The sequence below is a fragment of the Tauraco erythrolophus genome, chromosome 4, assembly GCF_009769465.1.
Source record: "Tauraco erythrolophus isolate bTauEry1 chromosome 4, bTauEry1.pri, whole genome shotgun sequence".
In the NCBI taxonomy this organism is placed as follows: Eukaryota; Metazoa; Chordata; class Aves; order Musophagiformes; family Musophagidae; genus Tauraco; species Tauraco erythrolophus.
In genome coordinates, this window is record NC_141468.1 from 72,104,283 (window position 1) to 72,128,389 (window position 24,107).

The following is a 24,107-nucleotide window of genomic DNA, read 5'->3' on the forward strand; positions in this document are numbered from 1 at the left end:
CTTGCTGGATCTATACTGTCGCGTCCAGTCTCCATCCCTCCAGTTCCCTTTGCTGACTTATATAACAAACCAAAAAGCTTCAGGTAGAGTTTGCTTCGAGTTAAGCGCCGTTCGCCCTCCTCTCTGGAGTCAAGCTCATCTACTACCAACCCATTTAGAGATTCCAAACCAAAAGCAGCAGAAAACTTCCGATGGCACCCCCAACACACCACTTTTCTGCTCTCGGACGCTCAAACCACCTGGCCACTCGGATGCTTGGCTGCAGCCAGGCACAATTCACAAACAGCAACGCAGCTGCCGGCCACCCTTCCCAAATTCTCCTTTTCCATTTCTACCAGTGGTGCAGCAGCAGCAGAGGCCTCTCAGTTCAGCTACGCTTGTACATTCACAATCATCTTTGAATTTTTCCTAGCTTTTATTTTTCTGCCTTGCTTTCTAATGGAAATGTATTCATGTTTTGCAACCTGCTCTGAGATACAGCTGCCCAATTCCACGTCTTCTCCACTGCATAAGTTCTGGAATGTGCTCTATCTTATCATTTATTTTGGCAACAACTCAAATATGTTTTTATTTACATTTCAGTAAGTCTTTTTTGTTCTTTCTGTTCTGCTCAGGGTTTTTTGACTCTCGATAACTGCTGAATTTCTAGTCGCACTGCATTAAAGATGAATTATGGTACGAGCCCTCAGTTTTCATTCCTGAGCTAACAGATTCAGAAGTTAAGTGCTGAACTTCCCATTAAAATCTAAGGAAAACTCTTCACCAAAATCTAACACGTTTTGTCTCACAACTGGGGTGATCTAAGGGCATGTGTGCAACCAGTTACCACAGATCTGTTGGCTGGCTTAAACATATCCCACCTGATTTTTCTACATTACACGCTTATAACTTTGCACAGACATTTCTGAAGGATTAAAGCAGTTAAACTTTGCTGTACATTTATCTTGTACAGCAAACACCCAGTCAAGCTAGATTGATACATTTAAATTAAAACTAAACCCGTGCAAGCGCAGGCAAAGCACTGGCCCGCACGCAGCTGCAATCTATCCACCTTTTTGCACATTACACTGGTTTATCACGGAATTATTTCCCCGGGACGATGGCAGCGGGGCGCGGGGACGCAGCATCCCGCCACCGAGAGCGACGCCCGTGCCCGGGACTCGCGAGGCCTCGACTGGAAAAAACGCTCCGGGCCCCTCCGCGGCCCCCGCCCCGGGGGAGCGGCTGCTCCCGCGGCAGGACGGGACGGCGGCAGGTGCGGGGCGGCGGCGGGAGCAGGGCATTGGACCGCCGGCCCGGGGCGCGGTCCGGGGGCGGAGAGGGGGCCGGGCGGAGGGCCGGGCGGCCGCGGGGAGGGGGAAGCCCCGGAGAGTCGGGGAGAGGCGGATTTAAGGAGTGGCGCCCGGCAGAGGTGTCTTCGTCGCGACCGTCCGTGCTGCCTGCGCGCCTGCCGCCGCCATGCCCGTCAAAGGAGGCACCAAGTGCATCAAGTACCTGCTCTTCGGCTTCAACTTCGTCTTCTGGGTGAGGGACGCGCGCCCGGCCCCGGGGGAGCCGCTGCTGCGGGGCGCGGCGGGGCTGCGCTCATCCGCTCGCCCCCCCGACGGGGCTCCCCGAGAAGGAGCCCACCGGAAGGCGGAGGGGTGGGGGGGCAAAGTCTTGGGAGCGGTGGTTTGATTGGTTGTTTCCTTGTTTGGATTTTGTTTTCGCCGGTTTTCTTACTTTTTTTTTTCTTTTCCACGCACGCTCCCCAGGCAGAGAGGGGCGGGTGCCCGGCCCCGCTCTCCCGCAGGCGGAGGGGGCTTCTCCTGCCGCTCCCTGGCACTGGGGGGGGGGGGGGTTTCCCGCTGCCACGCCCGGGCGGCAGCGTGTCCGCGCCGCTCGCCCTGAGGCTGGGCGGGACGCCCCGGCGCTGGCGGGGGCGGCCCCGGGCAGGCGCCCTTTCCCCCGCGGAGCCCGGAGCCGCCTCACCCCGCTGGGGCGGGCGTGTCCGCGGCCGGTGGCGGGAGGGGAACGGCGCCTGGTTACCTCTTGCGGCACCAAATGTGCTGCGCGCCATATACTCGGCGTGAGATGTCTGAAGGAGACACCTGCCCGCCTCGCTACTTTATTTTCATTATTATTTCTTTTTTGTAGGGCCGTGGTTAGCAAAAGGCTGACTGCGTGCCCTGCCTGTTAGTGGCTGCCGGGTGTGTTAGGTCTGAAGGTCGCTCTTCCCACAGGGGGTGGCTACAACGCTTGTCCCAGAACTCTCTTTGCGGGTTGTACTTCTCGGGAGCTTTTCCGCTGTGAAAGGCTGTAACGGGAGGCGGTGAGCCGGTTCCTTGCGAGTCACCACTTGTGGGTGCGATCGTTGCGTATGTGAATATATCTTGGAGCCACAGCTTCAGCAGCGGCTCCAAGCCTCAGATCTTCTTCGGCAGTGTCTTGTAAAGAAAATCCTAAAATAGTTAATTTGTTGGAGCGCAAGTGGAAACTCCAGTGTGGTTCCTGGCACGACTACCTCGTTTGCCAAGTGGTGTAAGAAAACATGGCCTAACTGAGAGGTCACAGCTGCTTCTCAAGCACTCCAGATGTGGGCATATGAGTTTAGTGTCCTCTGCTTTATGGAAAAGTACACAGGAAGTCAGTACCACTGCCCTGCGTGTCTAATGTATGAGTGTGAAGCGTGAGATTCAAAAAGTGAATTTTCTCACTTTTCGTGTGACTCCTTTTCACTCTCTGATGCAGAGAAGCAAAGTCTGGAAAGGAATGACTCCTGGAGTCAGTTACAGAATTGCACATGGGATGACTGGAAGGTGCAGTGCTAATGGAGGAAGTACTTGTGATCTCTCAGCTTAAAAATGGGTTTCAGCAAAGGAAGAAGTGAAGGGAACTTGTGCAGAGGGACTTTATAAGGACATAGGAAAGCATGTATTTTCACCTGGGACTCGGTGGGGGGGGGGGGGGGGGAATGGGATGGAGTCATATCTAGGGGGTTATAGCTGATAAGAAAAAAAGCCTAACAATGCACTGGCCGAAACCTCTGAGTCAGTGACGTGCTAAACTTCTTGTTGAAACAGGAGGTAATATTTATTGTTTGCTCTCTTGTGTGTGGTTTTGGGGTGGTTTTTTTTTGAAGCTACAGACTTTCTGCAAACTATTTTATAGCACAAGAATGCTTGATGTGGCAAAGGCAATGCCTTGAAGATGCCCTTAATGAGCATCAACACTTTGTGCTCTGGGGTCCAGGGCTGAGAATAGGGAACATCTTTTTGTTTAGCTCAGGAGGTATCTGTTGCTTAGGGGTGTCATGGTAATAAAGCTCAGAAGCTTTATTTGCACCTTTGCGTGCCCAGTAAGCATGGATGGAGCCTTGACCTGTCAATAGGGTAGAGGGGAGGAGGAGTGGTGGTGAGGAAGGGGGCTGTACCACACATGGGCTGATGCTGCTACTTTTAGGAGCCATGAGAATGCAGCTCCCCTTTGAGTGGCCTTTCCAGGAGATAGCTACACTCACTTAAACCCAGTTAGGATGTGAGGAAAGAAAGAGAAAGAAGAGTTAAAGGGAGATTAATGCTGCTTTCTCTTGGAGTATCCTGATAAGTGGCTGAATTGCCAAGAGGCAGTGAATGTAAGCAGCTGGGCTTAGCGAGAGAGAAGTGCTTGTAGACCAGCTGGAGTAGTTGTTGGCTCTCAGAGCTCACTCACTACATGTATCTGTGCCTTACCAAAAGCGAGTTTATAGTGTTAGTGAACCTCGTGTTCTCTATGGAGGAATGAAGTAGCAATATCTTAGGTTATTTTAGTCTGTTAGGTCTCAAGGAATAGTGTGAAGAAGAAAGGTGTCTTGGGGTAGGCAGCAGTAGAAGTCAGGAACAACCCTAATAAGAAAGAAGCCTTTAATGTTTCCTACAGCATTGGAGATGTGAGAAATCCATTAAGTAATGGAAGTAAATTGAGTAAAAATGTTATGCCTGTGTCTGATCCTGATCTTGAAGGCACAGTCAGTGACGAGCTCTTGGCCTTGGGAAGGCGTGTCCCTGTCTCCCCCCAGAGGAGGAACAAGCCATTACTTGCTTCTGAGGAGTCCATGGGTGTGGGGTCCTATTGCCCAAGTGCTGCTCAGGAATGGTGAAAACGATGTAGTTGGATTCAGTGCACCTCCTGGAGCGAGAGAAGCTAAAAGGTCTTGTGAAGCTGAGATCAAGTTTACACAGTGCTCTCTTTAGAGTAAGTTGCCTCAAAAGGACTGGTGAGGAATTTAAGTACGCTGCAGCAAACCTCCAGGTATTTATAGATTGTGTGTTAGGTGGCGTGTATTTGCCTCCATCAGAGACTTGAGTGAGGGCAAGAGGAAGCAGAAAGAGTGAAACAGCTTGGTATAGGAGGCTATTAAAACAAAAATTGGGGAACTGTCAAAAAGTTGAGGCTGTGTCCAAAGGAAGGAGATAAATGTTCATGAATGCCGGTGGGTCAAATACAAAAATTAATAAGGCAAGCCAAAGAAAGCTTTAGAAAGAACTTGCAAACCCACCTAACATATCCCTCTTCAGACATGTGAAGACCAGGGAGCTTTCCAGGGAGTCCTTGCAGGCAGTAATCTGTCAGGTGTAAATGTGTTTGGAGTGATGTTCTGCAGGACTTTCTCTTACTGGGGGTGCTTGCGGAAGACCTTGCAGAAGTTCTCTGCTGTAACCTGTCTTTGACTCTGAGTCCCTCACAGGCTTGAATTGACCTCTCAAAAGATGGTGGAACAACAGCAAATGCTGATTGACAACTTGCCAGGGTCATACAACAGTTACTTCAGAACTGCAAATGTATTGTGATTAGGTAAAACCTGTTGTTCACCACCTACCTCGGTGCTGGAGGACTGCAATGCAGTGAATTTGAGGCTTTTTTTGTGTTATGTTGTTGTGGGGTATGTAGGGAGTAGCACATGTGGTGCCTCTGGAATAGGCAGAGGAGAAAATTCTTTTCAGAAAAAAAGAATCTGTGTATGTGCAGATGTGTGACATTGGGGAAGAGAGAATGGCTACTGTAAGGGGAAGTCAGACTTCATGTAGCAGTTAACTTGGAAGCCTTCAGAAGCCTGAATCTTGGAGAGAGTGAGTGCTGGGTAGTGTTAGTTCACTTGTTCAATGTCTCCTGGACATCTCAAGGCTCTTAAGGAAACTGAGCAGTGCTGGAGAAAGCAATTTCATCCCTGCCAGGATCTGACTGAATGGAGGCAGGGCTGAGATGAGGTGGAGCTCTCTTGCAGTGGAGAGAACCAGCAGAACTGGCATGCAGGAGTGAACTGCATAGTGGTCAATACAGTCCCGCCTAATCTGGAAAAGCATGTGAGGTAAGTCTTTGGTGCTTGAGCAGCATTCATATTCAGGGCGATGAAGATGGGTGTGTGCTGACATAGCAGGCTGTGTGATAAAGCAGAATGTGATGCTCACCAAAGGTAGCCATCAAGTAACGTGGGAGGCAGAAGCAGGAAGGAGCCTGGGAGTTATGAACTAGTTGACTTGGGGGTGTCTGCTACCAGAAGAATGAAGTTTTGTGGAGATTTATGAAAGCATCAGGTGGATGCTCAATAGCAGCAGATGAAAACCAGTGAACTTCAGAAGTGGAGGACGTAGAGAAGCACAAAGATAGTGTCACTTCATAAATCCGTGGTGTGCTGGTGTCTTGCAATGCTGTGGGCTGCTCTGGTCTTCTGCCTGCCTTGAAAAAACATAATGGAGCTTGGTCATGTTTGGGAAAGGAAGAAGAGGGTTTCCTTTATCAGAAACTATTCAGTTCTTCAGCCTTGAAACAAGTGAGGAAAATGGTCTGGAGGTCTGTAGGATCATGATTGGCCAGGTAATAGGTAGGGCTTGACTGTATTGAAAGAGTCAGCGAGCAAGAACTGAGGGATATTAAGTCTGAGAAGCGGAAGTTTCAGGAAAAGGTTACGGCTGTATACACAGTGGTGATGATTTCTCCCTAGTAGGTATTGTGGAGTATGCAGTTCAAGGGGTACCTAATAAATGCAGTGTTCAGCAGCCCTCGTTTAATTTCTTTTCCAAAGGCACCATCTGTGTCTTTGTACAACATGTACAGTGGGAGGTTAGTCCTGGGAAGTGCTGCTGTCTACCCTGTTCTGATACCCTTCCTGAGGAGGCCCCCTTGTAGCATGCTGTGCTGTAATTCAAGGTTGACTGGTTTGATGGCTTTTCTACAGTTGGTAAGGCCAGACCAGGCATATAGTAAGAACTAGGTTGATGTCTTCCAAAACTTTTGGGACTCTAGAGCTTTGGTTAAAACGTATTTGTAGCCTGAATGGTGGGTACAGGGACTCATGGCTGGTAGCTAGAAATGCTTGTCGTGCCTCTGAAGTTTTGTTTAATCATTGCACACATCTGGAACTTGTAGGGAATGCTTTTTACTGTTGCATTTAAGTAAATGAGTAAGTTAAGTGATCCAGTCCCACTTCAGAGGAGTGGCTCCATCTTGCTTTCAGTTCAGGTGTCGCTGCAAACACCAGGTTCCTCACTGCTGTTATGTTTCTTTAGGTAGAGCTGGTGTACTTCCACCTGGGTTTGCCTTCAGCTCTTCTGTCTCAGGGTGACTAGTGCTGGCTCTGGCATCTTTGGTCTGGTCTGTAACAAAAGCTGTACCAGTTCAGGTCTTTGCAAGTTTAAGGTTTGATTTGGAGTTGATGAGGAAAGAGGTTGAGGCTGATGCAGAACTTGTACAAAGTTTTTTTTTCTACCAGGCTGGCTCAAATTTTGCAAGAAGTCAATGAAAACATCCCATGATGTGCCTTATATCTAAGTGGTCTTCCTGAGTCTGGTTTTGAATAACCTTGATGCGAGCATATGCTTGATTACCTTGACTTGTGTAATGAGTGACTACCTCTAGGTGTGCTCCCTTGACTTGCTCCGTTTGCTCAGGCTTGTTGGCCCTGGTGACAGTCTTCCTAGTAAAGCTATTGGCTCCTCTGAGCAGCTCTGTGCATGTCAGCCAAGTGCCTGGCATGGCTATGCATATGGAGCGTGGACCTGCGTGTTCTCCCACTGGCTTCTGCTGCTGAACAAAAGCAAGGGCTTGCATCATTAAACTTAAATGCTGGGTTCTTCCCCTTGTGAATTTTGTGGAATAGAAAGACATCTGCTGCTAGTATTTATAATTTAATATATTATAGGCAGAGAAGTGCTGTAGCATATAGTCAGAGTTCATGTTGAGTCTTTGAGCCATTATTTTCTTGCTCCTTTGTGCTATAAGGCAACTGTCTTGTCTGGGCTCTCCACTCGTTTTTTTGTTACAAACATGTGCGTTTGTCTGTGGGAGTGCCTGCTAAAGTCAGATTAGCAAGATTAGGCCCGGAGGCCTCTTTTTCTTTCTGTAATTTGAAGATACCTGTGACTTTCTTCTGAGCCATAATCTCAACTGCTCATGTGGTAGCAATTCAGTGCTCTGACTTGTGCAGAGGATCTTCCCTGCTCGAATGGAGAAGAGGACTTGCTGGGTAGGGAGGGAAATATGCATATGTGTGTTTGTATGTATATATGGGCACACATAGAAAGGAGCAGAAGCTAGTTGCTTTTGCTTTCTGTAATCAACTGATTTAACTGCTGACTGCAGTGTAGCAATCAAAATGCTGCTTAGGTTCAGCTCAATGTATTAACTCTAGTAAGTGCTGTGAAGTCAGGAATGAAGTTGGAGGATGTTGCCTGGAGAAACCTGACGTGAAACTGCTTGTATGTAGAGTTCTAGCAATCCCACCTCCTATTTGCAATTTAAATTGCAAATATAGTAGACTAGCTTCTGAATAGGAACTTGTATGAACTGGGCAGTAGTCTTGGCAGTGGTTCAGGAATTCTGTAATGCTGCTTCTACTGTACTGGAGCACCATTTTATTGAAATCAACGCCATGACATTAACTTAGCCCGCAACATTCTTGAAACTAGCTTAAGCAGAAAGAAAATACTTCCTTTCCACTCTACTCTTTTTTTCCAAGGAGTTTGGAAATAGCTGCAGTTTCTTATATAACTGCTAGCACTCATTGCACATCTGTTAGGGAAGCTTTTTTCCCAGAAATTTGTAAACCTCTGCTGTTGTGGATAACACTAATCCTGTAATTAAGGTTTTAGAGTGATGTTGAGCCTCATCTCTATGTACTGTTTATGGGTTTTTATTTATAGAGTACCAGCAAGTAACAGGACAGAAACAGTTCATTACTGCTTGTTAAGTTTTCAGTTTCTTTGCCTATGTGCTTTGCAGTGTTGTATATCTGGCCCTGGCTTTGTTAATCTACTGTCTTACACAGTGAAGAGAAAGTTGGTTGTCTGTTTTATGCAGAGGATGATCTGAATCAGATTTTTAGCTAAAAGTTTTTACCTGTTTGAGGCAAAGGGAAGATAGTGGCTTTTTCAGTGTACTTCTGGCACTCCCTGAGTGAAACCTACATAAGGAACAGTTGTGTCCCTTCCAACTTGAGATATTCTATGGTTCTGTGTAGAGCCTGACACTTTTTTACTTCAAGAAAAAGTTAGTAAATTGTTAGATACAATGCTGAGCTGACAACAGTGAAAGTAACCTTTATTTTTGATTCAAATCTACCATGTTTTCACATACTGACTTACCTTCTGTTGGAGATAGTGCCATGAACTTGATGGGAGTTGCATGAACTTGATAGAAGTTGCATGTAAGCTTGGCCTGAGTGTGTTAAAATAGGGCAACCCATAGTTTCTTGTACAAAGGTTTTTTACAGGCTTTGACCCACATATCAGGAGTTCTTGCAGTGTCTCATTTCTTCTCTATTCCTGCCTCGGCACTGTGGAAGTGGAGGAAGGGCTAGTAGTAACCTGGTGGATACTTGGTGAGGGGGATATGTTACCCCTCCCAAAGCTTTATCTGCCAGCTATAGGGACTTGCTAACTACTTGGATCTTGTGCCCCTCAAGAGGTGGTTTCTTGCATACAAAGGTAAGATGCTGTAAGGTGTCTGCAGCAAGCGGGGTGCTTGGTTGGGGATTGTCATTTTTTGGGATGGATCAAGATGATGATGTCAGAAGGGACTGAACAAAATGGTCCTTGCAAAATAGTTAAACCTAAAGTGAACTTTCCAGTTTCCTAGGGTGGTGTCATACATTCCTGTATCATGGGATGTGTTAACAAAAATCGGGATTTCTAGTTTGCAAAAGCTCAAGCTTTTAACGTTGTTTTGCACCAGTATCAGTAGATCTGATGAACCTGATGACTGTCTGTGGAAGCGTTCTGCTAGGAGAAGATATCTGTGAAACCTCAGGTATGTTAGGGAAAAAAGTTGCAGTGGAAATGGCTTGATAGATGCCCCAGCACCAAATGCTTCAAATTTATGCTGAAGTGAGCCAAGTACAGTGGGGGAAGGAAGGCAGGCAGGCAGTGTTCTGTATGGCTTCTGCCTCCATGATAGATGTGTTGTCTCTTGTCTCAAGTATATAGCAACTGTCCTCTGTGGTGGTATAGATCCTTTTCAGTTCTCGTTGGTGTAGAAGGCTAAAAGAAAGCAAGATGTCAAAGATAAATCCTGTGACACACCCTTAGATATGCTCAGAGGCCAGATTATGTAGCTTGCAAGAGGGAGACCAGAGCGATGGAAAAGGGCTGAGTTTGGAGAAGGTGCTTGTTGGAGTGTGGGGCTGGATGGGTGGAATGAGGGAAGTTCTGCACAGGAGGCTTACTAGAGAAGGTGTAGGGCTGTGTAAGAAAGGAAGAAAGACCAAAAAAGCTGTTTTTTCCCATTGCAACAGGCAGAAAGATACATGCAGGAGTAGAGCCTTTGAGGCAATGGATGTGTGTTTTTGCATGTGATGCAAAAAAAGAAGCCTCTATAGGGCTAGAGGAGGAATGACCAGGAATTTTTGTCCTTGCTTAGCATATGCTATAGGATAGAGACGAGTCAAGCAGAAGTGAGCTGGGAACTGTAAAATGGTTAAATAGTGGTTAGAGTAAATGCAAGGAAGCCTCATTAACTTGAGCTGGGACGTCGGTAGCATACTTGTGCCAGCACATGCTGTTACTGGAGAAGCATTGTCACAAATATTTCCAATACAGTGAATGAATAGTACCCTTTTGACTTCAAATTTTGGTCAGATGGGTAAAACAACTGTCTCCTGAGTTCCCTTGCCAATACTTGTTACTACAGAAACATACTTACATGTAGTTTAGTAGGTTTTTGCACACAGTAGCTTCAGGAAAAGAGTTTTGTTCTTTTGCTGTTAAATTTCTTTTTCAGCACAGCATAGATCTGCTTAGAAATATCTTGTGTTACTCAACTCCTGTGACAAAACACTTGGATTAAAAACCCAACAACCAGCTCTTCAGGCGATCTGCTTCCACACAGCCTGAGCAGGGAGGCTTGAACCCCTTTCCTGGGGAGGAAAAACACAGCTACCAAAACAGCCCCAACATGGCTGGCAAAACCTACTGGCATAGCATCAGTGAGCAGAGAGGTGGCCACGTACCAGCCTCTGGTGTGCCAGAATGGTCTGAGATGCTGCCAAGTGCAGTGGGTGCCCGTGGGGCTGTGCTTACCTCTTCCTCTGAGGCTGATGTTGGTGCCCTCATCTCTTGATGTTTTGATGGAAACTTGGAGCTTCAAATTGCTTTCTTGCGTTCTGCTTTAAAACTGCCTTTTTTTAGTTCAGTAGTCATTGTGGGTAGGAAGAGCACAAACTGAGAACACAAGTCTGCTTTCCTTAAACTGAGACAAAAAGTCACTTTTTCTTGCAGGAAAGAGATGCTTTTTTTCCCTAGTCCACCAGAGAGAGAATATCGTTATTTAATCCTACCTTTTTTATAGTGGTGTGGAGCAGTTCACTGGCATCAAGTATTTTCACTGTTATGTGATCCCATAATAAATCTCTTGCCTCCTTGGCGATCATCTTAATTTTTTCACAGGATGTCTTCTTTCCCAGGGGGAAGACATCCCGCTTAACCTTTCCCCAGCACCACCCAGAGTTAAGTTTGTTTTCTGAAAGGAGCCATGTTAGGTACGTCAGCTCTCCCTAATGTTAACCAACCAGTTTGTTTCTGAAAAGATCGTTAACTGAGCCTTCTGCTTTGCTTGGACTTGTAAAGACAATCTACACGGTTGTAGTATGGCTTAAGAGTTTCTTCACAGTTTGAATACTCCGACCTTAAAGGTCTGCTGGGGGCTCATCTCTGGTTTTTAGTTTTACAGTCCTTTGCTGTGCCCGGCTCCATTTGCAGCACTGCCCTGAGCTCTCTACTCAAACCCTGAGGCTTGTCAAACCGCAAACATAGGTAGGTGCAGACAGCTGGGTGTGCTCAGGCTTGTGGCTTTGCAATTCCTGAGTTCCTAGTGAAACAAGCAGAGGTTGTAAGTTTCTTCTCATGGTCCAAATCTGGATGCTTATAAAAGCTGAAGACTGTTTGAAGACCCAGGAAAGTGAGTCTTGGACAGAGTAGTATTAGATACTGAGTGACTTAACTGTAGGCTAGAAGCAGTGTGTGAGGGTTTTTCCATCACTAAGCCCTCCTGACTTTTGAACTGAAGTGAGATGAGATCGTAGAGGCTTTTTTCAAGTGATGCTGTAGCAGTGAGCTACAAGTAAAGCAGCAACCCTTCTCTCTGCCAGTCCCCCTCTTGCACCTCTTCCTTCCCCTGGGGTGCTGCTGCGGTATGATAAATGGAAATAATAACGCTGCCGTGACGTACCGTGTACTACATCAAGGTTCTTCAGCACAACTTAAAATTATTTGGTCAGCATAGCCCTAACAAGGAAAGGGGCAGGTGTGTGCAGACTCAGTTCTTGCTGCGTGCTTGTGAGTAAGGCTGTGCCTACGCACCAGTGACACCAACAAAGGGACTTTTGCACAGATCTGGAAACCTCTGCTTGGCTTTGGCTCTTTATGTATTGTGTATCACTTCATCTTTTTCCCAGGAAAAACCCTGCAGCTCCTCTTTGATGCAGGCTTGGGAGCCAGGTGCTGCTATACAAGAAAGGCTGGTTTTTCTGGTGCGGCTGGCCTCTTGCTTTTCTCTGCTGATACCTGAGCCCTTTAGCACTTGGGTTAGGATGTTTTCTGCTGAGAAGCTACAAGGGGCATACCTTCTCTTAAACCCTTGCTTAGCTCAATCCTCTTTGTCCTGCGTGAATCTTCAAAGTTTCCTTTATTTATTTTTTTTTTGGAAGAGCAAGCCTGGGAGGTTAGCAAAGAGCCATGGGGAGCAAAGCTGTGCTTTCCTTCAATGAACATAACTACTCCTGCAGCAGGGAGAAACAGCTCTCGGGCTCCCTGTGGAGAGAGTGTGGAGCTGAGGGAGTTGGGCTTTGTGTCAGGTGCTTTCTGTGGGAATTCCTTCCATGTTCTCACTGAAAATTAACATTTTCAAAGTAAACACTTTCCAGTTTCATGGAAGCAAATCAAGAATGTTGTTCCTTTCTAGAAGGGACTTCTTATCAGAGATAAGGCTTTGTTTTTTTCTTCTCATGCGTGGTTCGCCTAACTAAAGCTCCAGACTTCCTAAGCTTATTGCTCACTCTTAAGTTTAAATTTTTTATGTCTGCTGCAATGTGTGGTACTTCTGTCCTCATCTCACTTTTGTAGAGCTTTTTTTGATAGTTAAATGGCCTTCAAAAGAGAAGGAAGAGTCAAGAAGCACATTCTCCAGCTTTCTGATTTTTCCTGATTTGTCCTGGTTTCTTTTTTGGCTTTGCACACAAGATGACCCCAGGTTTTCTGTTTTTAAAGTGGGGAGGATTCAGTCTGTTCAAAGCAAACTGTTAGCATTTGCCTTTCAGAGTGCAATTCTCTCTTTTCTTGCAGTACTTTTCTGATACCTTCTGTCAGATGTTTCATTCAGAAGCTAATCTATACACACGATGACTTGCTGCAACCACAGACACTGAAGTTAAAAGGAATCTGAAGGCACACAGGCAGGGACAATAATACAATCAAACTAAATATTACCTAAAACTTCATTGTGGTGTTCCAGATCAGAACACAAAAATGTTGCTCTTTCAGCAGCCTGTATTTTCCTCTCAGTGTGGTAACTTACTGGATTGGTTTTATCCTGTTCTGCAAGAAAGAATGCTCATTCTAAACTCTATACTGCAGTACACTAAACTCTTACCAGTCTGCTTAATGTGCTCAAACTTTAAGCTGGCCTTACAAGGTGCTTTTTCTTGCAATACACTTGTTCTTCAGCGTGAAGACTTAAGATCACTAAGTCACTACAGTCGCCCAGAATAAAACAATGGGTGGAGGGGTCAGTGGAAATACTGGCACTTGGCACTTCAGTGAACCTTGGTTATTTTCGGTAAAGAACAAGAATGGCATTGTTCTCATGTGGCATTGTAGTTTAATATGAAAATGTATCTGTCAACAAGATGCCTTATGTCAGGAACCAAGTTTGTTCCTGTTTTGGTATCCCTATCCTTTTATGCTGGTTCTTTGTCACCACCTCTTTAAATAACAGAGCCGTATCCTGTGTTTAATTCTGATGTTACTAATGCAAGGGTGAATGTATTAATTGGTGTTTTTTAACAAGGCTTGCTTGTTCTTACAGCTTGCAGGGACAGCAGTTCTTGCAATTGGACTATGGCTTCGGTTTGATTCACAGACCAAAAGCATCTTTGAACTGGAATCCAACAACACGACGTTTTACACGGGTAAGCTAGGAGTTGGCTCAGAGTGATAGATCACACTTTTGCACCCTGATTACCAGACTGCTTAGAAACCTTTGTCTTCCTTGAAGGCTAGAGACAAAACAGCCCTAAACAGCCTCAGTGGGGCAGAGAGCAGCTTCCTCTGGCTGGTGCAGGGGGCCAGCCCCTGTTAGAGCTCTTGTGCAGGAGACAGCAGTGTCACACTAGTGGTTTCTTGGCTTCTTACGCATTGTATATCACTACATCTTTTTCCTAGCTTAAACCCTGCAGTTTGTCTTTGGGTAATGTTGGGTAAGCGTTTTGTAATCCCAGGGACTCCTGGTAGACATGGAGGACATCTCTTCCTGACACTTCTCACAATATGAGTCAGCAAAGCTTCACTGTAAACTAAACAAGTAGTTGCAGATGACATCAATAAGTAATTTTTCCCCCCAAAGCAAGCAATCAACCTAAGCTACCCAAAACCACAACTCTACCACCTCATCTCTCAGAAGAAGTATACATACTGTCATCTAATGCTTACAGCTGTATGAATGAGCAGCTATTACAGGCAGCCTAAATCAATGTAGCTTTAGTTTGGCCAGGTGGAACTTATTCCTTGATACACTGTATTTCACAAGATTACCACTTAGAGGACAAAGGAGAATGTTCTGAGTTCGTTGTTCTGAAGTCGTAAGAATTCCTCACAAAACTGGATTTTATCCTAAGATTTTGATCTTTACAGTCACTTTTAGGCTTGGGCAGAGGAACGTATGCTTATCTGGCTGCTGTCACTTGTAGGCACTCAAACCCTTTTTGAAACTAAGTAGCTGAGTTCGAAGACCTCTAACAATTGAGAAGACAGCAAATTTAAATATTTACCTTTCTTACATATGTATCTGTCATCTTCAATTTGGATAATCCTTATACCTACGTTTCACATCACTGTAGCATGTGGATTTACCATGCCTGGTATGACATCACTTGTTAGCCATCCACAGCCTGGTTAGATTGGTCTTTCTTTTGCCAAGGAAATTGGCTCTTCTGCTGAGCTACTTGACATGTCACAACATCCAAAGGGTCAGTGATGTCTAAGGGTCAGTGAAGACCATGTAAGGCATGCTGGTACATGCAACTCGCATTGCAGCCTTCTAGTACCAGGATAGCCTGTGACTACAGGAAGTATTGTTAGGAATGATGAGTTAGGCTTGTTAGAGACCCTAGTTGGGAATATTGAAGTGCTTATGCAACATCATGGAGAGGCTACAGGCATGCAGACCACTTATCTGTGAGAAAGCTCGTATTTCACCCTCCATATGCTGCCATGGTAACAAACTGGGTTTTTCTTGCACCTGCCGTGAAGACTTCCAGACGTTTTTAACTGGACCTTGGAAAGGGAACAGAAATCTAAACTTAGCCATTGAGCTGAATATTTAACAAGTCTTATTTGGGTAGTCTAAAACAACTCTTCAACCTCCTAAAACATAAAAGTTTTATAATGTAATACTTAAGCTGCTGGCTGAATGCAGCAAAAGTGAAACAAACCTACTTGAAATCTCTGTAGGTTCAACTTGAGTTTTAAAAAGAAGTTTCACAGGAATTACTGTTTTGACATATTTTTGTGAGAGTAGTGACTGACTGCAGTTTCCAAAAGGAAGTTGAAAGAATCTGTCAATTTGCACCTAATAACAAAGCAAGTTACCTCAAAAACTTTATATGCTACTGAAAATTAACTGAAATATAAGAGGTTCCGATGGACTCTTTCAAAATGGAACAAGTTTAAGCTGGGGTAAAAAAATTGGTGCCGGAATTTCCTGCTGATAAGAAATGTCAGGCTTAATCACTTACATATGCTTAATCAAGTAGATGTTTATTTTGGCGGCTAAACTTAGTGGTTTGCATCTAGAAAATAATCTTTTGCAAATGTGTATGTATGGCTTTCTTTAAATAGTACTGATTGGGTCTCTGAAGGCCAGAACTGTATTTTTGTCTGTATTGATAGAAGTGTCACACCAATGCTACATGCTTTGTGCTGATTCTTTATCTTGGGTTTCACCACCCCAATAATACTTTCTTGCCATCATTTGGGAATGGTTTTCCTCACTGCCTCTTGCTGCTCTCACCAGTTAGGAGCTCTAATGCTGAAGCTGGCAGTTCCCAAGCTTAGGAGGAGAGGATTGGGCATAAATGGAGTCTTTTAGCCCAGAAATGGTTGCCCTCTGTGTTCCAACACACTAACTGAATTCTGGGCAGAATGGTCTACAGGCTCAGCCATGTGATATGGTTAAAAGCAGTATCTGCTTTTGCAAAAGGGAAAAAATGCTTTCTTGTAGTAGAGAGGCTGTTGAGTTAGGCAGCTGAAGTGTAGACTTGAACTGCCATGACTGGTGGACTTAATTCAGTGTTTCCTGATGGAAAAGCAGGGTAGGAAAGCATTTAAAGCCTTACAACAGATGATTATGATGCTTTTAATGCCTATTCTAGAGGCAGCATGCTTCAAGGATTCTCAGATGTTGATAAATCACTAGTTCCAGCTGTCTAACTGCAGTGTGTGCTTGATCTGAAAATAAGTTGATGACTCTGGCTCTGAGCCAGTTTTAAAATGTCTTAGTTTGTCTTGGATGGTTTTTAGCTTGTCCATTTTCTAAAACTTGTGAAACTGCAGTAGTGGTACACATTAGTTGTTATAAGTTGAAGCTTTTATTTATCAATAAATTTCCCCACAAGTTTTGAGATTAGTTTTCAAAGCAAACACATCATAGCCCTTTTTTTTTTTTTGCTTGGAATGCCTCAGTAAAGAAATGTAAACCTTGGCAAAAGCTACAAATGCTATTTGTGGAGCAACTAATTTTATACCTTGCTGCTGAGTTCTCAAGTAGCCTGTACACATGTCTCTGTTTTTCTCCTCCCTAGGAGTCTACATCCTAATTGGAGCTGGTGCGCTTATGATGCTGGTTGGCTTCTTGGGATGCTGTGGTGCATTGCAGGAATCTCAATGTATGCTTGGCCTGGTAAGTGTTCAGAGAAGTGTTTACATTTTTAGCAGTGTGATGAGAAAGCAAAGAAAATATTACTGTGTAGTTAAAGGACAGCAGATGCTGATTGTTTTGACTCCACCACGTTTAAACTCATGGTCATCTACATAATGTTAAAATGTTAAATAATGACATACAGTTTCCATTTCTGGCCCTAAATCCAAATGTCCATGTTGTATTTGAATACAGGATGACTTCAGGAGTTAGTGACATATTCAGGCATTGAAACAACAAGACTGGGAGTATGTGTGAATACAGAACTAAAATGTTGATAAGAGTAATGCTATTTATTAAACAGTTTGTCCTGAACTCCAAAGGCTGTGCAATCTTTAATCTTTGAGAGCAGAACTGTGGTATTTGGTCCTTGAAACAACAAGCCTCTACTGTTCATAATCACAGGATGAGCTCTTCTAGTTGACAACTGCTTTGCAAGCCAATTATTGGAGAGCAACCTCATTGTTTTCAGACTGGAGGGGCCAGTGGAGCTTACTGGGTCCATGCACATCTGTACACTTGTGGAACTACTCATCCAAATAACCAGAAGACTTAGTTAATAAAATACTGCTACTATAGCTGGTGAAAGAATGATTCCCCTTCTGTGTCGTGTAAGAAGTTAATTTCATGTATTTCTTGCAAAATGGTGCCTCTAGCCCTTTGTCGTAATTCTGAACATCTCTCTTTAAAGTGCTTTTAAATAGTACTGGTGTTTTGGACCTGGTAGTCAATTAAACACAGAGATGACACTTTTATTTCTATTTTGAAATACACAGCAAAGTGGTGACCATTAGTTCTCTGGGAGTTTGTAGCAAGCTAGGTATTAGGTGATGACTCCTAAAGCAATGGGAGTGACAGATCAGAGAAAACTTGTCAGCTGTTGTGATGTGATGTGTCTGAGTGACCTGGGCAACTTCAAAGTCTGAGTTAACAGATGATTGGTTTTAATTAACACTGATAGAAAAGGAGGACTTCTGCTTGGAAAACATTGCCAGGCTTTCTGACATTCCTGAGAAGAAGTGCTGACTCAATGCAGCGTGTCCTTTTTCCTAGGCTTACCAGCGTTTCAGATCTTCAGCTGGAACCTGATTGAGTGCCAGTTCCACAAGGCTGAATGCTGTGGACTGGGCAAGCTTGCAGTATATATGTGTGATGCTGTTTTGTGGTGTCGTGGTCTTAATTAATGATGTGGTCTTTCTTTTCTAGTTTTTCCTCTTCCTTTTTGTGATTTTTGCCCTTGAAATTGCTGCTGCAATCTGGGGATTTGCAAATAAAGAAAAGGTAAGCTGCTCTTAAAAGTTGGCAGGGTGGGAGGATGCTGGAGCAGGTTGCCCAGACAAGTTGTGGGTGCCCCATCACTGGAAGTGTTCAAGGCCAGGTTGGACAGGGCTTTGAGCAACCTGATCTGGTGAAAGATGTCCCTGCCCTGAAAGATGGCAGGGGAGTTGGACTAGGTGGTCTTTAAGGTCCCTTCTGACCCAAACCATTCTGTGATTCTATGACTGTGCCCACAGAAAGTTATCAGTCTACTGAAAACCGTTCCAGTACTAGTCAAATCTTGATTACCCAGGGAATTTGGGGGAGAGGAAGATGCATTCTAGCAAAACAATACAAGAAATTAAACTCTAGTATTTAAAAACGAGACTGTAGCAGAGAAGCCAGAATCCAAGATGCTGTTGCAGGCTAGAGATGCTCTCCAGGCAGTACCTGGCTGAGCTGTGAAGCAAAGCAGAGCATCAGTGAAGCTTTGCCATTTCTAGATATGAGCTAGGTCAGCTATGGGATGAGTGTTTCTGCATCTAAAACATGACTGATCTGGGCTGTCCCCTCACAAGCAGTCAAGATTCTGATCACCAAGCACCTTACTTTGAAACAAGATAGAGTTGCTTTTCTGCTTGTATTACACAACAGGGGAATATAGCAACTTCTGGGGTACAGAATGGAATAAGGAATACTTTTGTATAACCAATGGGCAAAGACTTAGTTCACTCACTCCACCTAGAAGGTCACAGCTTTGGAAGGGAAACTGAGTCTTATCTGTTTAGGTGTGGTTTTTAAGGTGAGTGTACCAGTTAGTCTCACCTGTTCTGGGTAAGAAATGCTGTCCACCCTCTGTTTATACATGTCAAAAGGATGGGTATTGTAGGCTGTGGAATTTTTAATGACTGACTTAACTCAAAACTTAATTTTGCATAATCAATATGAAGGTAAAACAGTAATACACCACAACTCTTTGCTATCTTGTAGGTTATTGAAGAGTTAAAGGAATTCTACAGGGAAGCCTATGAAAAGAGATCTCAACCAGGTGCCAGAGAAACTCTGAAAGCATTTCAGTTAGCTGTAAGTACACGGTTTTACTTAAACTAGATGGTAATGGAGCTTGTTCAGACTGTCCTGTGTCATCCAGTCCCTTGTACAACTCTAGTACCTTACTAACTAGAAGAAACCAAAGGATTATTAGTAAAAAATTGCAGAAAATAAGATTTTGTGTAGTATTAGTCAATTCAGTATGCCACTTTGTCCCTTTGTACCTGTGAAATGCATAGAACTAGTTCTTGTTTCCCTAAAACTGAGCAGCAAACTGGGAAACTCTGGATTGGTGGCATTGATCTAGAGGCACTATAGTATGCATACCTGCAAGTCTATGAGGAGCTCACCTTTGTGTCTGTAAGTAGTACAAGCTGTCACTAAAATTAATGTGTGTCTATTTAATGAGATCGAGTTTTCCCTTTCAGAATCTTGTCCTTTAATGCAATAAAGGCTTTTTTAAATTAGGCTTATTGCAGTCAAATTGTCAGGACTTGTGAGCAAATTTGTGTAAGGTCTGTAATAAAGCCTAATGTAATCTAGTTATATTTACCAAGTAAGGATTATTTAACCTGGTTCTCTTTCCCTGTTTTCTCTTGTAGCTAGACTGCTGTGGTCTTACAGGAGTTCTTGAGCAGCAGTTCATGGAGACCTGTCCGAAGAAGACCTTAGTCGAGTCGCTTTCTGCAGTGGTAAAGCATGACTTAATTCACCAACAGCTCTGCCCAATGAGTAGAATGAGAAACACGTTTCTGAATAAACCCTTCCAGTCCATGGGAAATTCTCATGTCACACTTGCTTAGCAACCTCTCTATAATCAGACCAGTTATGGAAAATCAATGTGCTGTTACTGTGGAAAGAACAAGCAGGGTCAGCAGGAAATCTGAACTTGCACAGGAAACATGCAGTCTGTGTGTCACTAAACTCGCTGGTGTGGTGGGCAGTGTAAGGCCAAAACTTTGCCTCAAAGGAAGAAAAGCCCAGAGAGCTCTCTTCTGGTGCTTCTATCACTAAAGCACCTTTCTGGTGCTGTGTGGGAGCTGCAGCCTCTTTTTTTGGTTAGGGAGAAGTAGGGCATGGGAGTGGGAGCAGGTCTGAAGTTTTAGCAAGGGGAAGGTGAGGACGGTAAGGCATTGGTGGCCTGTTTAGGAGAGCATGCCATTGTGAAGCCAGAGGTGCCTGTATGCCACAGGTACAGGAGAGACATCTGGTGTAGTTTTTAATTACCCATTTTCCTGTTTTTCTAAACTGTCTTGTGCTCTTGCTTCATGCTCCAAGAGAGCCTGTATGAACCTTCCAAAGAAAATCAGGTTCTTATGATGCAGGAATTCCATTAATGACTTGATTTTTTTTTTTGTTACTTGTGCTCTTCCTTTTCACTACAGGTGATTTTGTGCCTTCCAATGTCTGACCACATGAGACCTTTCAGTCTGTATTTAGACTGTCTCTAGTGCTATCCATACAATCTGCTTATGAGTTAGACTATGTGGGAGTAGCTGAGGCAGCATGCAGGTTTTATTGTTTGCTTTTATTTTGTTAAGTGTGTTTTACTTTCATCTATTGACTTCATCTTGTGATGTGTTTCTGGCCTAGTCTCAACTGTAGAAAAAAAACTGTATAGACTGCAAAATTAAAGGGATGTAATAGTGTGTCTCATCTCTGTGCCTCTAAGAAGTAGTGCTGTATTGATATTCTGATTTAACTGATTAATGCTTGCCATTAATCCTTGCTTTAATCCTTGATTCAGTTTTTCTTTCTGGACTGGGTAAAGAACAAGCAAAAACTGTTTTCAGCAGCTCACAGGTCTACTGCTGACTTAAGTAGGATAGGGGTTGGGATGAGACTTTGACCAGCTACCAGGCTCTTAAAGTTTTGTACCTCTAAATGTTCCTTGTTCTTCTTGGCTACTCTGTGTCTTTGGGGAGAGGACTGTACTTTTTTTTTGTTTGCAATGACAGTTCATTGTCCTGGGAGCTTGAGACTGGCACCTCTGAATCTACCCATAGCCCAGCATGCATGCAGCTCAAGAAATCCTGCTGTTCCCATGGACCACGTGTTCATAAGGGGTCTGCAAAATTTACAATAGAAAAGATCAAGAGTAGCTTCAAATGGGTCTTTGAGAAGGGCTGAGCAATACAGCAACTCAAATGCTGATAGCCATTAGTGACAAGCCAAGCCTGGTACAACTGCTGGTCTTGGTCTACCTTATAAACTGCAGGTGTGAGAAGGGAATCCTTCTGTAGCCAAGGCATGGTTAAGGGGTCTAGATATTTGAAGAGTAGACTTAAACTTCTCCACCAACTTTTGTGCTGGAACATCCCTTGTTCTCTTTAAAGATGTCAAAGTAAAGGCCAGTTCAAAGCAGCTTTCAAAAGATGAGTCTTTGTCTCTAGCGTAAGCAGATTTAGTCACAGGCTTAGTCACAGGCGTAGCATGTGGACTTGAGCTCAAGCAAGCATGCAGAAACCAACCTTTCATATGTATGAAGCACTAACAAACAGTCGTCTTCTTTTCAGTCATGCCCTGCTGCCATTGATGATGTCTTCAATTCGAAATTGAATGTGATTGGAGCAGTCGGCCTTGGCATTGCTGTAATAATGGTGAGTTTCCAGATTATTTAGAGGGTAGCTGTATGGCCAAAGGATACTTACAGCAGAAGTCTGTTGAATAGTGCCTGGCATGACAGTCTACCAGCCCATTCCACTAATGACAAGTACTGGCAGGATCAGTGTGCGTGCTGCAGGGCCCTGAGGCAGCACAGAGGGTGGGGTGTCTTAAACCTCCCTGCTTCTGCTTTGGATTCGGATCTGCCTCCTTGTAGTTCTGGCAGTGGTGAATTTTTATCAGTAGTGTGTGTATATATAGGGTGAAGATGTATTGGTTGTGTTGCCAGCCCACATCTTAATCCTAATATCTCTTGGGGATCCTTGTTTTTGTTTCCTTTGTAACAATTAAAGACTCTGCTAGGGAACTGAAATAACTGTTAGTAAGAAAATTTGCACTTTTTTGTTTGACTTCTCTGAGGAAAGTATGACATGGATGCAAATATGCTGAGATGAGCGAAGATTTCTTAGGAGATATGGCAGTGCTGATCAGTTCATAGCTGATCTGTTTTGAAGTATTGAGGGTGAAGAGGATTCATGAGAATGGACTAAAACTTGGGATTGGGTGGAAGGAAAGGGCCATAAACTGCAGAATAAAGTGTTAATATGGCCTCTGGGCTGGGAAAAGCAGCAATGCCTGTCCCCATGTTGATAGAAGAATGGGCTTTGGTCCTCTGATTGGTGATGTGTTTGCTTTCTTTACAGATTTTCGGCATGATATTCAGTATGGTTCTCTGCTGTGCTATCCGCAAAAACCGAGAAATGGTTTAAGAGCTAAAAACCCAAGACTGCTGCACTATAAAAATCTTTGTCATTAACTTTAGCGTTCTGAAAGCATTTCTAAAAAGTTATATATTTGTTACCTTTTTAATGCTTTATTTGGTACTGATGTAGGTTTGCTTTATATGTTATAGGTTAAAATGATAAAGGTATATCTGACTCATGGCAAATATTGTACATAAAATATCTGACTTTCTTGAAACTTATATAATTTGGATGTAATTTATGTTGGAGACAATTTGATACTTAATAAAGAGTAAGATGTATTGTATGTTTTGTGAGGGAGAGGAGATTTTACTATGCTAATTAATCATGCTGTTTGATGTGTAGCATGGAGTTGAACTTGCATAACGTGTTAAGTGTTAAATCACTTGGGCTTTAATATAAAGCAAGAAATAACTGCCATGCCAATGCCATATTTGAAGGGAATTCCAAGGAATGGAAAAGATGACTGTTGGAGCACATTTGGGAAGGTATTGTCATTCCTCCTTTCCTTGGGGGGTGTGTGTGAACAAAAGCAGTTCTTAATTATATTCCTAAAGCATTACTGCTATAATACTTTTACTATCATCTTCACACAGGGTGGCAAAGGCTGACTGTACTGGTGATGTGCAGGCAGTGGTACTTTGCAAACAAGCTGTGCTGTACCCTGGAGCCAGCTGAGCCTTCTTACATCAGCCTGTCTGCTGACATAACTCTGTCCCCTGGCATCTGACATGGCCTCGATCCCTTGATAAGGCAGATTCCCATAGTGTATGCTCAGGATTTTTCCCAGTGGCTGGCTTTGTGCTTTTTTTTCCAAAGCCAGTGAAGTACAATCTTGAGGGCTTACAGCATGTGTGCCAAATCTCAGATTTCCAAGTGGAAAAAAAACAAAAATTGCATGAGAGGTTACTATACAGAGCTGCAGTTGCTGCTCACAGCAGCAGCTAGAGCTGTGGCTATCCTGTTTTAGTTTAAAAATTGATATTAGAGGGAGCAAAGGCTAGTGTGGAACCCTTAGCCTAAAGAATTACCAGTTTTGTCCTGTACTTCTACTCTAAATAGCTTTTTAAGGGTGGTTTGATTTTTTCCATCAAAATACCTTCTGGTGGGGACTACCTATGGGCTTGGATCCTTACCAGCAAGTTGATGTGCTATACCTGTATCTGGTGTTCCCCTACTATAGTATCTCAGCTGTGTTCCTAGGAGCTTCTGATCTTTGTCCTCTAGGTACTACAAATGTCTCTTAGTCCTTACTTGTCACTTTCCTCTTGTGAGGAGGTTGATATTTATTATGAGAAATACCAGAACTGTTGAGGGTCAGGCTCTGGACTAATGCACAAATGTATTGCCTGTCTTTGTGTTACACGTTTTCACTTGTCTAAGGGGTTATGCAAACTATACAGCTCTCCTCTGTAATGTGTTGCACTATTCTGTGTTAATGGGGCCTTAAAAAAAAAGTCTAGATTTAAAAAAAAGTTGAATGGTAATCATGCTTTTGTGCGTCTTGCAGAGACTGGTATGACTCCAGAAAGGAGTTGATCTTTTTTCTCCTTGGATGTAGGAGAACCTGGAGGGAAAAATCTAATCTCATATGAGAATTTGAGATCTGTTGTGTCCCTGAGCTCTTGCAGAACTGTGAAGCAGCATTTTTGTCAACTGTGTAATTCTGGGTATGAGACTGAGCCTGGCACCTGAGAGAGCTGAGGTGAATTGCTGTCAGCCATGATGAAAGCTGACTGCTGACTTCAGCTGCCCTTGGTTTTATTGCTCTGTGTTCATGCATGTGTTCTGGTT

At 43.9% G+C, this 24,107-nt stretch overlaps 1 protein-coding gene across 6 annotated transcripts; it reads left to right on the forward strand.

Moving 5' to 3' along the window:
• The first annotated feature begins 1,377 nt into the window (after positions 1-1,377).
• Positions 1,378-22,966, forward strand: CD9 (CD9 molecule). Of its 6 annotated transcripts, none has more exons than XM_086610459.1 (8): positions 1,378-1,524; positions 13,531-13,633; positions 16,523-16,620; positions 17,845-17,919; positions 18,886-18,982; positions 19,552-19,637; positions 21,462-21,545; positions 22,254-22,966. In XM_086610459.1, the coding sequence occupies exons 1-8, from the start codon at positions 1,459-1,461 to the stop codon at positions 22,317-22,319; spliced, it is 675 nt and encodes a 224-aa protein (XP_086466585.1). In that variant the 5' UTR covers positions 1,378-1,458; the 3' UTR covers positions 22,320-22,966. The 6 variants fall into 6 exon arrangements, with proteins under 6 accessions (XP_086466585.1, XP_086466588.1, XP_086466584.1 ...); XM_086610462.1 differs by having other exon boundaries at positions 19,552-19,616; positions 21,447-21,545; XM_086610458.1 differs by having other exon boundaries at positions 18,886-18,978; positions 19,548-19,637.
• The last annotated feature ends 1,141 nt before the right edge of the window (positions 22,967-24,107 follow it).